This window comes from Schistocerca americana, chromosome 1, assembly GCF_021461395.2.
Source record: "Schistocerca americana isolate TAMUIC-IGC-003095 chromosome 1, iqSchAmer2.1, whole genome shotgun sequence".
In the NCBI taxonomy this organism is placed as follows: Eukaryota; Metazoa; Arthropoda; class Insecta; order Orthoptera; family Acrididae; genus Schistocerca; species Schistocerca americana.
In genome coordinates, this window is record NC_060119.1 from 180,482,251 (window position 1) to 180,494,568 (window position 12,318).

General features: G+C 45.8%; 1 protein-coding gene across 1 annotated transcript in view; it reads left to right on the forward strand.

The window, feature by feature from the left end:
* The window catches only part of LOC124614367 (ionotropic receptor 75a-like), a 164,769-nt gene that overhangs the window by 132,270 nt on the left and 20,181 nt on the right, over window positions 1-12,318 (forward strand). The window contains exon 8 of the mRNA XM_047142941.1: window positions 5,719-5,996. Within this exon, the coding sequence (XP_046998897.1) occupies window positions 5,719-5,996 (278 nt within the window). The remainder of the gene's footprint in view (window positions 1-5,718; window positions 5,997-12,318) is intronic.

The window sequence follows — 12,318 nt, forward strand, 5'->3', positions numbered from 1 at the left end:
CTAAGAGGAAATCGTTAAATGTCTGTTACACGATATATCAACCACATCTAAAGGCCATAAATTCAACAAAATACCTAGTAATTACAATTACGAACAACTTAAATTGGAAAGAACACACAGAAAATGTTATGGGGAAGGTGAACCGAAGCTTGCATTTTACTGGTAGAACAGTTAGATCTCAGAAGATGCAACAGATCTATTAAAGAGACTGTCTACGCTACGCTTTTACGTCCTCTTTTGGAGTACTGTTGCGCGGTGTGGTATCCTTACCCGATAGGATTAACGGAGTATGTGAAGAAAGTTCAAAGAAGGACAGCACGTTTTATATTATCTAGAAATAGTGGACAGAATGTCACTGAAACAATACAGGATTTGGGGTGGACGTCATTAAAACAAAGGCGTTTTTCGTTGCGGCAGTATCTTCTCACAAAATTCCAATCGCCAGCTCTCTCCTCCGAATGCGAAAATATTTGGTTGACAGTGATCTACATAGAGAGAAACGATCATCATAATAAAATAAGGGAAATCTGAGCTCGCAAGAAAAGGAGTGTTGATCTTATCCGCAAACTTTTCGAGAGTGGAATAATAGAGAATTATTGTGAAGATGGTTCGACGAACCCTCCGCCGGGGACTTAAGTGTGATTTGCAGAGAATCCATGTAGATGTATGTTGTGGGTTGGCAGGAGAGCCAACACCGGGTACTAGAGGAAGCCGAAAGGCACATGTTTTAGCTCACGCAGGCTGGCGTGAGGTCTGGAACAGGACAAGGAAATTAGACTTTAGAAAAACGGACGTAGCTGGTGGAGTACTTAACTTTAATCCATAAATGGTGAACGTCGCTCTTGACGGTACATTATTCATAATCTCAATAGTAACTGGTAATGGGGCCTTGCTAGGTCGTAGCAAATGACGTAGCTGAAGGCTATGCTAACTATCGTCTCGGCAAATGAGAGCGTATTTTGTCAGTGAACCATCGCTAGCAAAGTCGGTTGTACAACTGGGGCGAGTGCTAGGAAGTCTCTCTAGACCTGCTGTGTGGCGGCGCTCGGTCTGCAATCACTGATAGTGGCGACACGCGGCTCCGACGTATTCTAACGGACCGCGGCCGATTTAAAGGCTACCACCTAGCAAGTGTGGTGTCTGGCGGTGACACCACAATGTAGATGTAGATCTCGTCAGCAAGCAGTCTTTGCAATCAAATCACTATCTCTTCCAAATGTCCACCACTCGTAGTACGGCCGTGACGCAAACTAACAATGAAATTTGTCAATACATGCTGCAGTGTCTCAGCGGTAATGGATTCAGATGCCGTACACTGATTCAAGCTCTTCCAACGTGGTGCGATGGTTACGGTTGACAGTGTCTTTCAGTGTGCCCAACAAAAAGTGGTCCCAAGGGGACAGAGACATCGGGCGAATGTGGAGTCCGATCCATCCCCGCGCTAGTAAATTTGCAATAATCCAACGTAACATCTCTATTACTGAAGTATTCATCAAGAAAGCGAAACACCTGTTTGGTGCGATGTGGTCTGGCCCCATCTTGCATGAACCATTCCGTACGTTCGTCGATCTTCCGAGATGTGTACCGACAAACTGTTCAAAAAGTACAACTTAGCGTTCACTGGTGATCGTTTCCCTCCTGAAAAAGGGACAATAATGTCTCTGATGCATACTACGGCTCAAACAGTAACTTTGAGAAAATACAGTGGGTTCGCTTCACAGAAATGGGGATTTTCGGGACCCCAAAATCTTCAGTTCTGTTTATTAACGACTCCATTCAGGTGGGACTGTGCTTCAGCTATGAACTATATGGAGCGAACATTTATATGAATGGAATAATAATTATTCAACGTAGTTTGACTCAATTTCTTGTCAAAATCTACTGTAGTTTCTTTATCATGGAAGCTCTGTTGCTTAGAAATTTAACTCATTTCTGATGGTTTGCAGTAGAGTATAAGGTTCAATTTTTGTGCTAAGTATTTATATTAGTATAAGAGTTGCAGGTGTTTTACACATATTTATTACAATTTCATTCAGTCTAACATTTTTGAATCACAACTGCACTAATACATAAAACAAAGTCAACCAGCACGTGTCGCTTCACACCAAGTACGTACTACTACTGACAAGTCAAACACAATACGAACACATAAGATACGTATATAGTGTTACATAGATAAATATTTCCAAAGATAAGATTTCTTTAACAGTAATAGTTTGTGTTATAAATATTTCTCATGTTGTCTTCCACAAAGTTACTGAGGTAATAACGTCGATAATAATACTCGTAACAGTTTTAAATATCTTTCCAAAATTTAGAAAAATGTAGTTGCTATAAATTTGTGATAGTTTCCGTCTTTGCATTTTTAATAGAATATGAAAAAATAATACTTCATTATTTCTTTAGTCAAATACAAGGAGAAAATATATTTATGACTTCGGAGAAACGTCTGTGTGTCGACTGATCTGGTTGTCTAAGTGTATCGAGTACTCCGAGTATTTGTAAGTATGGAGTACTGCGATTGTTTGTATCTACAAATACAAAACATAACTTAAATGGCTGGACCACTAATCAGTTCCACTACGGGTCCCATGCCATGCTGAGTTGGCAGGCAGCGTTCCAGCGTTCCTGTTGGCCGCGTTCCTATCCCCACCCCCTCCCCGCCAGCTTGATTTCAATTTCCTCGGTAATGATACTGTCCCAGAATATGGGAGTCAGAGTCAGGACTTTTATCTCGTCATGCGAGCGTTCGTATTCCAGACAGTATTCAGCTACTGCAAATTTTCTGGGTTGTCCCTGTACACTGTTACGTTGGTGTTCCACTCAGAGACTCCAGATTATCATCATCATCAGCACCCTAAGAACATGAGAAAGTATAAATTACATCATTATCAAGTTTCAGAATCGCAACTGTAGCTTTCCTTTTAGTTGATAATCAAAGCTTTATGATTACTCCTTGTATTTGGCCAAGTTCTACACATACTATGTCGCTGAAGTTCTCTTTCCAACGCAACAAAAAGTGGTTTAACTAAAAAACAAATACAGTGTCTTAATTTGGTAATTATAGCCTCAAAATTTTTATCGTATGTCTGAAGATTGCCCACAGTGTCCTGCACAACTCAATGAACATACACTGTGTGATCAAAAGTACCCGGACACCCCCAAAAACATACGTTTTTCATACGTGGTGCATTCAAGTTCTAAGGCCTCCGATTTTTTTTTTCTAATTAACTACTCACCCGAAATCGATGAAACTGGCGTTACTTCTCGACGTAATCGCCCTGCAGACGTACACATTTTTCACAACGCTGACGCCATGATTCCATGGCAGCGGCGAAGGCTTCTTTAGGTCTCTTTCTTTGTTGGAAAAAGCCAAAAGTCACTAGCAGCCAGGTCAGGTGAGTAGGGAGCATGAGGAATCACTTCAAAGTTGTCATCACGAAGAAACTATTGCGTAACGTTAGCTCGATGTGCAGGTGCGTTGTCTTGGTGAAACAGCACACGCGCAGCCCTTCCCGGACGTTTTTGTTACAGTGCAGGAAGGAATTTGTGCTTCAAAACATTTTCGTAGGATGCACCTGTTACCGTAGTGGCCTTTGAAACGCAATGGGTAAGGATTACGCCCTCGCTGTCCCAGAACATGGACACCATAATTTTTTCAGCGCTGGTGGTTACCCGAAATTTTTTTGGTGGCGGTGAATCTGTGTGCTTCCATTGAGCTGTCTGGCGCTTTGTTTCTGGATTGAAAAATAGCATCCACGTCTCATCCATTGTCACAACCGACGAAAAGAAAGTCCCATTCACGCTGTCGTTGCGCGTCAACATTGCTTGGCAACATGCCACACGGGCAGCCATGTGGTCGTCCGTCAGCATTCGTGGCACCCACCTGGATGACACTTTTCGCATTTTCAGGTCGTCATGCAGGATTGTGTACACAGAACCCACAGAAATGCCAACTCTGGAGACGATCTGTTCAACAGTCATTCGGCGAGCCCCCAAAACAATTCTCTCCACTTTCTCGATCATGTCGCCAGACACATCCATAACTCTATCACCACATATCTCCTTCAACTGTCGATGAATTTCAATTGGTTTCACACCACGGAAATTCAGAAAACGAATGATTGCACTCTGTTCAGGTAAGGAAAACGTCGCAATTTTAAGTATTTAAAACAGTTCTCATTCTCGCCGCTGGCGGTAAAATTCAATCTGCCGTACGGTGCTGCCATCTCTGGGACATATTGACAATGAACGCGGCCTCATTTTAAAACAATTCGCATGTTTCTATCTCTTTCCAGTCCGGAGAAAAAAAATCGGAGGCTTTAGAACTTGAATGCACCTCGTATTAGGTGCATTGTGCTGCCACCTACTGCCAGGTACGCCATATCAGCGACCTCAGTACTCATTAGACATTGTGAGAGAGCAGAATGGGGCACTCCTCGGAACTCACGGACTTCGAACGTGGTCAGGTGTCACTTGTGTCATACGTCAGTACGAGAGATCTCCGCACTTCTAGACATACCTAGGTCTACTGTTTCCAACATGATAGTGAAGTGGAAACGTGAAGGAACACTTACAGCACAAAAGAGTACAGGCCGACCTCGTCTGTTGACTGACAGAGACCGGCGACAATTGAAGAGGGTCGTAATGTGTAATAGGCAGACATCTATCCGGACCATTACGCAGAAATTCTAAATTGAATCAGAATCCACTGCAGGTACTATGACAATTAGGTGGGATTTCATGGTCGAGCAGCTGCTCATAAGCCACACATCACGCCGGTAAACGCCAAACGACGCCTTGCTTGGTATAAGGAGCGTATACATTGATCGATTGAACAGTGGAAAAACGTTGTGCGGAGTGACGAACATCGGTACACAATGTGGTGATCCGATGGCAGGGTGTGGGTATGGCGAATACCCGGTGAACGTCATCCGCCAGCGTGTGTAGAGCCTACAGTAAAATTCGGAGGCGGTGGTGTTATGGTGTGTTCGTGTTTTTCATGGATTGGCCTTGCACCCCCTGTTGCTTTGCGTGGCACTATCACAGCATAGGCCTACATTGGTGGTTTAAGCACCTTCTTGCTTCCCACTGCTGAAGAGCAATTCGGAGATGGCAACTGCACCTTTCAACACAATCGAGCACCTATTCATAGTGCACAGCCTTTCGCAGAATTGCTGCACGACAATAACATCCCTGTAATAGACTGGCCTGCACAGAGTCCTGACCTGAATCCTACAGAACACCTTCGGGATGTTTTGGAACGCCGACTTCGTGCCAGGCCACAACGACCGACATCGATACCTCTCCTCAGTGCAGCACTCCGTGAAGAAAGGGCTGCCATTCCCCAAGAAACCTTCCAGCACCTGACTGAACGTTTGCCTGCAAGAGTGGGAGTTGTCGTCAAGGCTAAGGGAGGGCCAACACCATATTGAATTCCAGGATTAACGATAGAGGGCGCCACGAAGTTGTAACTCATTTTCAGCCAGGTGTCCTGATACTCTTGATCACATAGTATATGAGCTTGATACAACGTATTTACTCCTTCTGGTTACGGCTGTGGTGGTTTTCTTAGCGCCTAATTGTGCACTCTGTATGAGGAGCAGTAGTAGACGCAAAATGTGTGAGCGTAGTCAATGGCGGCGTTCTCCAGTGCTGTTTGAGTTCCATTACAGATCGGACAAAGGCCATGAGGCTCCACCTTGCTCGTGTGTGCAGAGGAGCAGCGATCCCGTGGACCACGCGCTGATGGCCCAAAAGGTGTGGCCGCGAGGCGCACCAGAGCCCAACTACCACAGCTTGCTGGAGGGCGTGCGCAAGGTGGCCACCGAGGCGTTCGCCTTCACCGCCGAGGACGTCAGCCTCTACCCGCTGCTCGACCGCTACGTCACCGAGGCCGACAAGTGCTCGCTGGTCTCGCTCGACTTCATGAAGTCGCGCTCCACCTACATGCCAGTGCGCAAGAACTCCCCTTACAGGGAGCTCGTCACTATAGGGTAACGCTGCACAGCATTACTCACAGGCCAGCATGACGTCCCTAGTGATCTTGCTACTTACTAGACGTCTAAGCTAGATATAAAAGCTTAGACGTCTAGTAAGTAGTCACCCCATTAAAATAACAGACTGGTCGCTTTGCAGCGTTGTAGATGGTGCAGAAATGATAACAGTTGGCAATACTTTGATTGTAGAAAAATCTTGATCGCGCACTTCTGTATTAAGCGTTATGCGTTTGGAAAGCTGTTGAATGAAGTGTGCAAGAAATTAATGACAGAAATTATACAGATTCCCTGGAGCTTCCAAAAGAAGGATGATTAGACTTTAACGTCCGGCTGACAGTGCGGTCTTTAGAGACAGAGCACAAGCTCTGATTAAAAAAGGATGGGGAAGCAAATCGGCTGTACCCTTTTCATAGGAACAATCCCTGCATTTGCATGAAGCGATTTAAGGTCATCACGGAAAACTTAAATCTGGATGCCATTGGGGGGATATGAACAGCCGTCGTCCCGAACGAAATTTCAGTGTGATACCCACAGCGCCACCTCACTCTGTGGAACTTCTAAATAGTTGGGATGTTAATTGCTACGTTTCGCTCGAACAGCGCCAGGCATTTTCTGTGGAACTGAGATCGGATGATTTAGAGGGAGATCCGAAATGCGATAGATTGCGATAGTGTTCGTCAGTTGAGAATGGTATACGTGTAGCCTGTGAACTCTACTGTTGTCGTCTTGCAAAGTGTGTCCACAACATGCTCATCACGAAGATGTACGATAAAGGACAACATTCTGTCACCGAGAATATTGCAATAAACATCATGGTCCATATATATACTGTATGCTGAACGAGTGAGGCCAAGTCAGGTAACAACAACAACCTCCAAAACATCAGAGAGCCACCTCTGGTCTGAATACTGCAGCTTAAACTCCGCACTTGGGCCGTCGCTGTAATCGATACCATGTGTCACTTGAAAAGAGATCAAAATCGTGACCCATGGGCCGCAACTAATGCACAGTTTCTATCTTGTTTTTCCCAATAAAGACGTAGAGTTTTATGTGCCACTGCCTTCTTCGAGGTACTCGACTCCAAATGTCCGTTTCATGCTGTTACCTTCACAATATTTGCTCGGAATCTGGCAAAAAAGAACGTGAATTCTCTTCCCGTTGCAGAACAGATCCTCGCACTGGCTCCCGGTCGCTGTCGGCCGGTATCTGTTCCGGACTACTGTGGTACATGAATGCGAGTTGTATACCGTTTCTTGTAGGCACTACACGCTGATGCACCAACACATCTGACAACTACACTACTGGCCATTAAAATTGCTACACCACGAAGATGACGTGTTACAGACGCGAAATTTAACCGTCAAGAAGAAGATGCTGTGATATGAATATGATTAGCTTTTCAGAGCATTCACACAAGGTTGGCGCCGGTGGCAACACCTACAAAGTGCTGACATGAGGAAAGTTTCCAACCGATTTCTCATACACAAACAGTAGTTGACCGGCGTTGCCTGGTGAAACGTTGTTGTGATACATTGTGTAAGGAGGAGAAATGCGTTCCATCAGGTTTCCGACTTTGATAAAGCTCGGATTGTAGCCTATCGCGGTTGCGGTTTATCGTATCGCGACATTGCTGCTCGCGTTGGTCGAGATCCAATGACTGTTAGCAGAATATGGAATCGGTGGGTGCAGGAGGGTAATACGGAACGCCGTGCTGGACCCCAACGGACTCGTATCACTAGCAGTCGAGATGACAGGCATCTCATCCGCATGGCTGTAACGGATCGTGCAGCCACGTCTCGATCCCTGTGTCAACAGATGGGGACTTTTGGCTGGCTCTGAGCACTATGGGACTTAACATCTATGGTCATCAGTCCCCTAGAACTTAGAACTACTTAAACCTAACTAACCTAAGGACATCACACAACACCCAGCCATCACGAGGCAGAGAAAATCCCTGAACCCGCCGGGAATCGAACCCGGGAACCCGGGCGTGGGAAGCGAGAACGCTACCGCACGACCACGAGATGCGGGCGATGGGGACTTTTGCAAGACAAGAATCATCTGCACGAACAGTGCGACGCCGTTTGCAGGAGCATGGACTATCAGCTCGGTGACCATGGCTGCCGTTACCCTTGACGCTGCATCACAGACAGGACCGCCTGCGATGGTGCACTCAACGACGAACCTGGGTGCACGAATGAATCCAGGTTCTGTTTAGAGCATCATGATAGTCGCATCCGTGTTTGGCGACATCGCGGTGCACGCACATTGGAAGCGTGTATTCGTCATCGCCATATTGGCGTACCACCCGGCGTGATGGTATAGGGTGCCATTGGTTACACGTCTCGGTCACCTCTTGTTCTCATTGACGGCACTTTGAACAGTGGACGTTACATTGCAGATGTGTAACGACCCGTGGCTCTACCCTTCATTTGACCCCTGCGAAACCCTACATTACAGCAGGATAATGCACGACAGCATATAGCAGGTCCTGTGCGGGCCTTTCTGGAGACAGAAAAAGTTCGACTGCTCTGGCCAGCACATTCTCCAGACCTCTCACCAGTTGAAAATGTCTGGTCAATGGTGGCCGAGCAACTGGCTCGTCACAATACGCCAGTCACTACTCTTGATGAAATGTGGTATCGTGTTAAAGCGGCATGGGCAGCTGTACCTGTACACGCCATCCAAGCTCTGTTTAACTCAATGCAAAGGCGTATCAAGGCCGTTATTACGGCCAGAGGTGGTTGTTCTGAGTACTGATTTCTCAGGATCTATTCACTCAAATTACGTGAAAATGTAATCACATGTCAGTTCTAGTATAATATACGAGGGTTATTCCAAAAGTAAGGTCCGATCGGTCGCGAAATGGAAACGACTATGAAAATCCGATAAAGCTTTGCACAGATGTGTTGGGTAGTGTCTCTAGTATAACCCCAGTTAGCATCACGTCGCTCTTCTCATTTCTGAGCTCGCAGTGAGTGCGTAAAGATGTCTAGAAAATAGTGTCTGCCGCCAAGTACGAGGGCCTGGTGAGAAATGTCGCCTGAAGCTATGCAGCCAACATTACATAACTGTCGTGCTGGTTCGTCTTCACGACAATTCTCAGCCGCATTCTGCAGGGGCAATGAAGATGCTCCTGCATCGTTTTCAAATGGAAATGTTAGATTACCCACAATACAGTCCGCAATTGTCTCCCTCTGAGTTTCATCTCTGGTCACATGAACCGCTGTCTTTGAAGACAACATTTTGACACAGACAACGAGGTGTAGGCCAGCGTGGAGAATTGGCGGAAAGCACTGGCGGCTGCCTTCTATGACGAGGCTATTGAAAAGTTGGTACAACGCTATGACAAAAGTCTAAGTCAGAACGGCGACTACGTAGAGAAGTAGCTGAAAGGTGTAGCTAATTGTTACAAGTAAAACATTTCTGATGTTCACTGTGGTTTCAATTTGGCAATCAATCGGACCTTACTTTTGGAATAACCCTCGTATTTTTCCATGGAATACTCGTTTATGATCTGCATTTCTTCTTGGTGTAGCAATTTTAATGGTCAGTAGTGTACTTTTACGGTACGGTCATGGGCACGTCCAAACACGATTGCTGCTTTCTGTCAACACGTCACTTCTTCACGTGGACTCATCTTCCTGCACTGATTCCATACTGCCCCATATAAACCACTCTACTGCCATGTGTTACAACAGCGGTGGAGAGCCAACGACCAACTGTTGTCATTACTTGTTGTAGGAAAACTTCCATAGTAGAGCAGGCGATTTGGCACTATTTTGAAATACAGAAAGGTTTTGGTCGCACAATCCACTATTAAGCGTTACGCTTTTCAAAATTTCGTCATCGTACAAGCTGTGGAATGAAGTGTATAAGAAATTATTGACAAAAATTATACATAAGTGTGCATCTAAGGATTCTAATACACACAAAGTCCGTAAAGTATCGTACTTACAAAAAATCAAACTTTACCACAGAGCTCACGAAAGTGATCACATAAACTAAATACAACACAAATCTCATCTCATGGAGGCATAGTTGACAGTGTCGTCATCTTTCGAATAGAACCAGTACCAAACTGGTTGTTCGTCTATTGTAATTTGACTTCATTTTGTGATACTTTGTACATTTATTTTGTGATGTTTGCGAACTTACTCCTTCGGACTTATGTTTTACTTACTACTCATAAGGGTTTTCTGTTTATGTTGTACCACCCAGTTACTGGTTAAAATTTTCTTCTGTTTTGATTATTGACGAAAGACTACCTCTGTAACTTTTTTTTTTTTACGGTGTGCCTAACTAAGCGTTTTTCGTACTGTTAGTATGAGTTTCTCTTCGGGAAAAGTAGCGAAAATGTTTTTGTCAAATTTGTTCAAGAGGTGCTGACGTGCACTTAACCGCAGTGCATAGAAGTTTGTAAAGTTACTCTTCGACTTGCTTCCTGTGGTCAATGCTAGCACCGCCTACTGGCCACCGTTTAGATCTTTCATAGTTCAATCGCCAGACTGGTGCTATTCAGTAGACGACGGCACTGTCTAATATGCCTCCATGAGATGAGATTTGTAATGTATTCAGTTTGATTTTATGCAAGTACGATACTATTTGGAATTTCTGTACATTAGAATACTCAGATGCACACTTACGTGTAATTTCTGTCAATAATTTCTTGTACGCTTCACTCCACAGCTTGTATGATGATGAAATTTCGAAACGCGTAACGCTTAGTAAAAATTGTGTGATCAAGACCTTTCTATGTTTCAGAGTTGTGCCAAATCTGAATGGCCTCGTGGCCTTTACTATGGAAGTATTCCTACATCGAGTAATGACAACAGTTGGTCGCTGACCCACCACTACTGTTGTAAGACGTGGTTGTAAAGTGATACACACTCCTGGAAATGGAAAAAAGAACACATTGACACCGGTGTGTCAGACCCACCATACTTGCTCCGGACACTGCGAGAGGGCTGTACAAGCAATGATCACACGCACGGCACAGCGGACACACCAGGAACTGCGGTGTTGGCCGTCGAATGGCGCTAGCTGCGCAGCATTTGTGCACCGCCGCCGTCAGTGTCAGCCAGTTTGCCGTGGCATACGGAGCTCCATCGCAGTCTTTAACACTGGTAGCATGCCGCGACAGCGTGGACGTGAACCGTATGTGCAGTTGACGGACTTTGAGCGAGGGCGTATAGTGGGCATGCGGGAGGCCGGGTGGACGTACCGCCGAATTGCTCAACACGTGGGGCGTGAGGTCTCCACAGTACATCGATGTTGTCGCCAGTGGTCGGCGGAAGGTGCACGTGCCCGTCGACCTGGGACCGGACCGCAGCGACGCACGGATGCACGCCAAGACCGTAGGATCCTACGCAGTGTCCCCCATTGAGCATGTTTGGGACTGGATGAAGCGTCGTCTCACGCGGTCTGCACGTCCAGCACGAACGCTGGTCCAACTGAGGCGCCAGGTGGAAATGGCATGGCAAGCCATTCCACAGGACTACATCCAGCATCTCTACGATCGTCTCCATGGGAGAATAGCAGCCTGCATTGCTGCGAAAGGTGGATATACACTGTACTAGTGCCGACATTGTGCATGCTCTGTTGCCTGTGTCTATGTGCCTGTGGTTCTGTCAGTGTGATCATGTGGTGTATCTGACCCCAGGAATGTGTCAATAAAGTTTCCCCGTTCCTGGGACAATGAATTCACGGTGTTCTTATTTCAATTTCCAGGAGTGTATATGTGGCAGTATGGAATCAGCGGAGTACGATGAGTCGACTTGAAGAAGTGAACAATGGCAGAAAGCAGCAATTGTGTTTGGACGTGGCCATGACCACACCGTAAATGAAGTTACCAGATATGTTTGTGCATGAACGTGTACTGTCTACAAGAAATGGTGTACAACATGCATTCATGTAGCATAGCGTAAGAACAGTATTCCCGACAGAGACTGGAGACCAGTGTGACAATCTACACTTTTGTCTTTGCGGATTTCCTAGCGAATGTTGCGAAGGTAAGAGCATGAAACGGACATTTGGAGTCGGGTGCCTCGAAGAAGGCAGTGACACATAGAACTATACGGTGCTGCGTCTTTATTGGGCCAAAGATAGAAACTAAGCATTAGCTGACTGGCAGCGTGTAATGCGGTCCAGGGGTCGCCATTTTGCTCTCTTTTCAAATGACTCATGGTGTTGAGTACAGCGACGGCCCAGTGGTGTGTTTAGCCTGCGGTATTCAGGCCACAGGTGGTTCTCTGATGTTTTGGCGCATGTTATTAGTACCCGACTTGGCCTCACTCGTTCAACTTAGAGTGTATGTGAA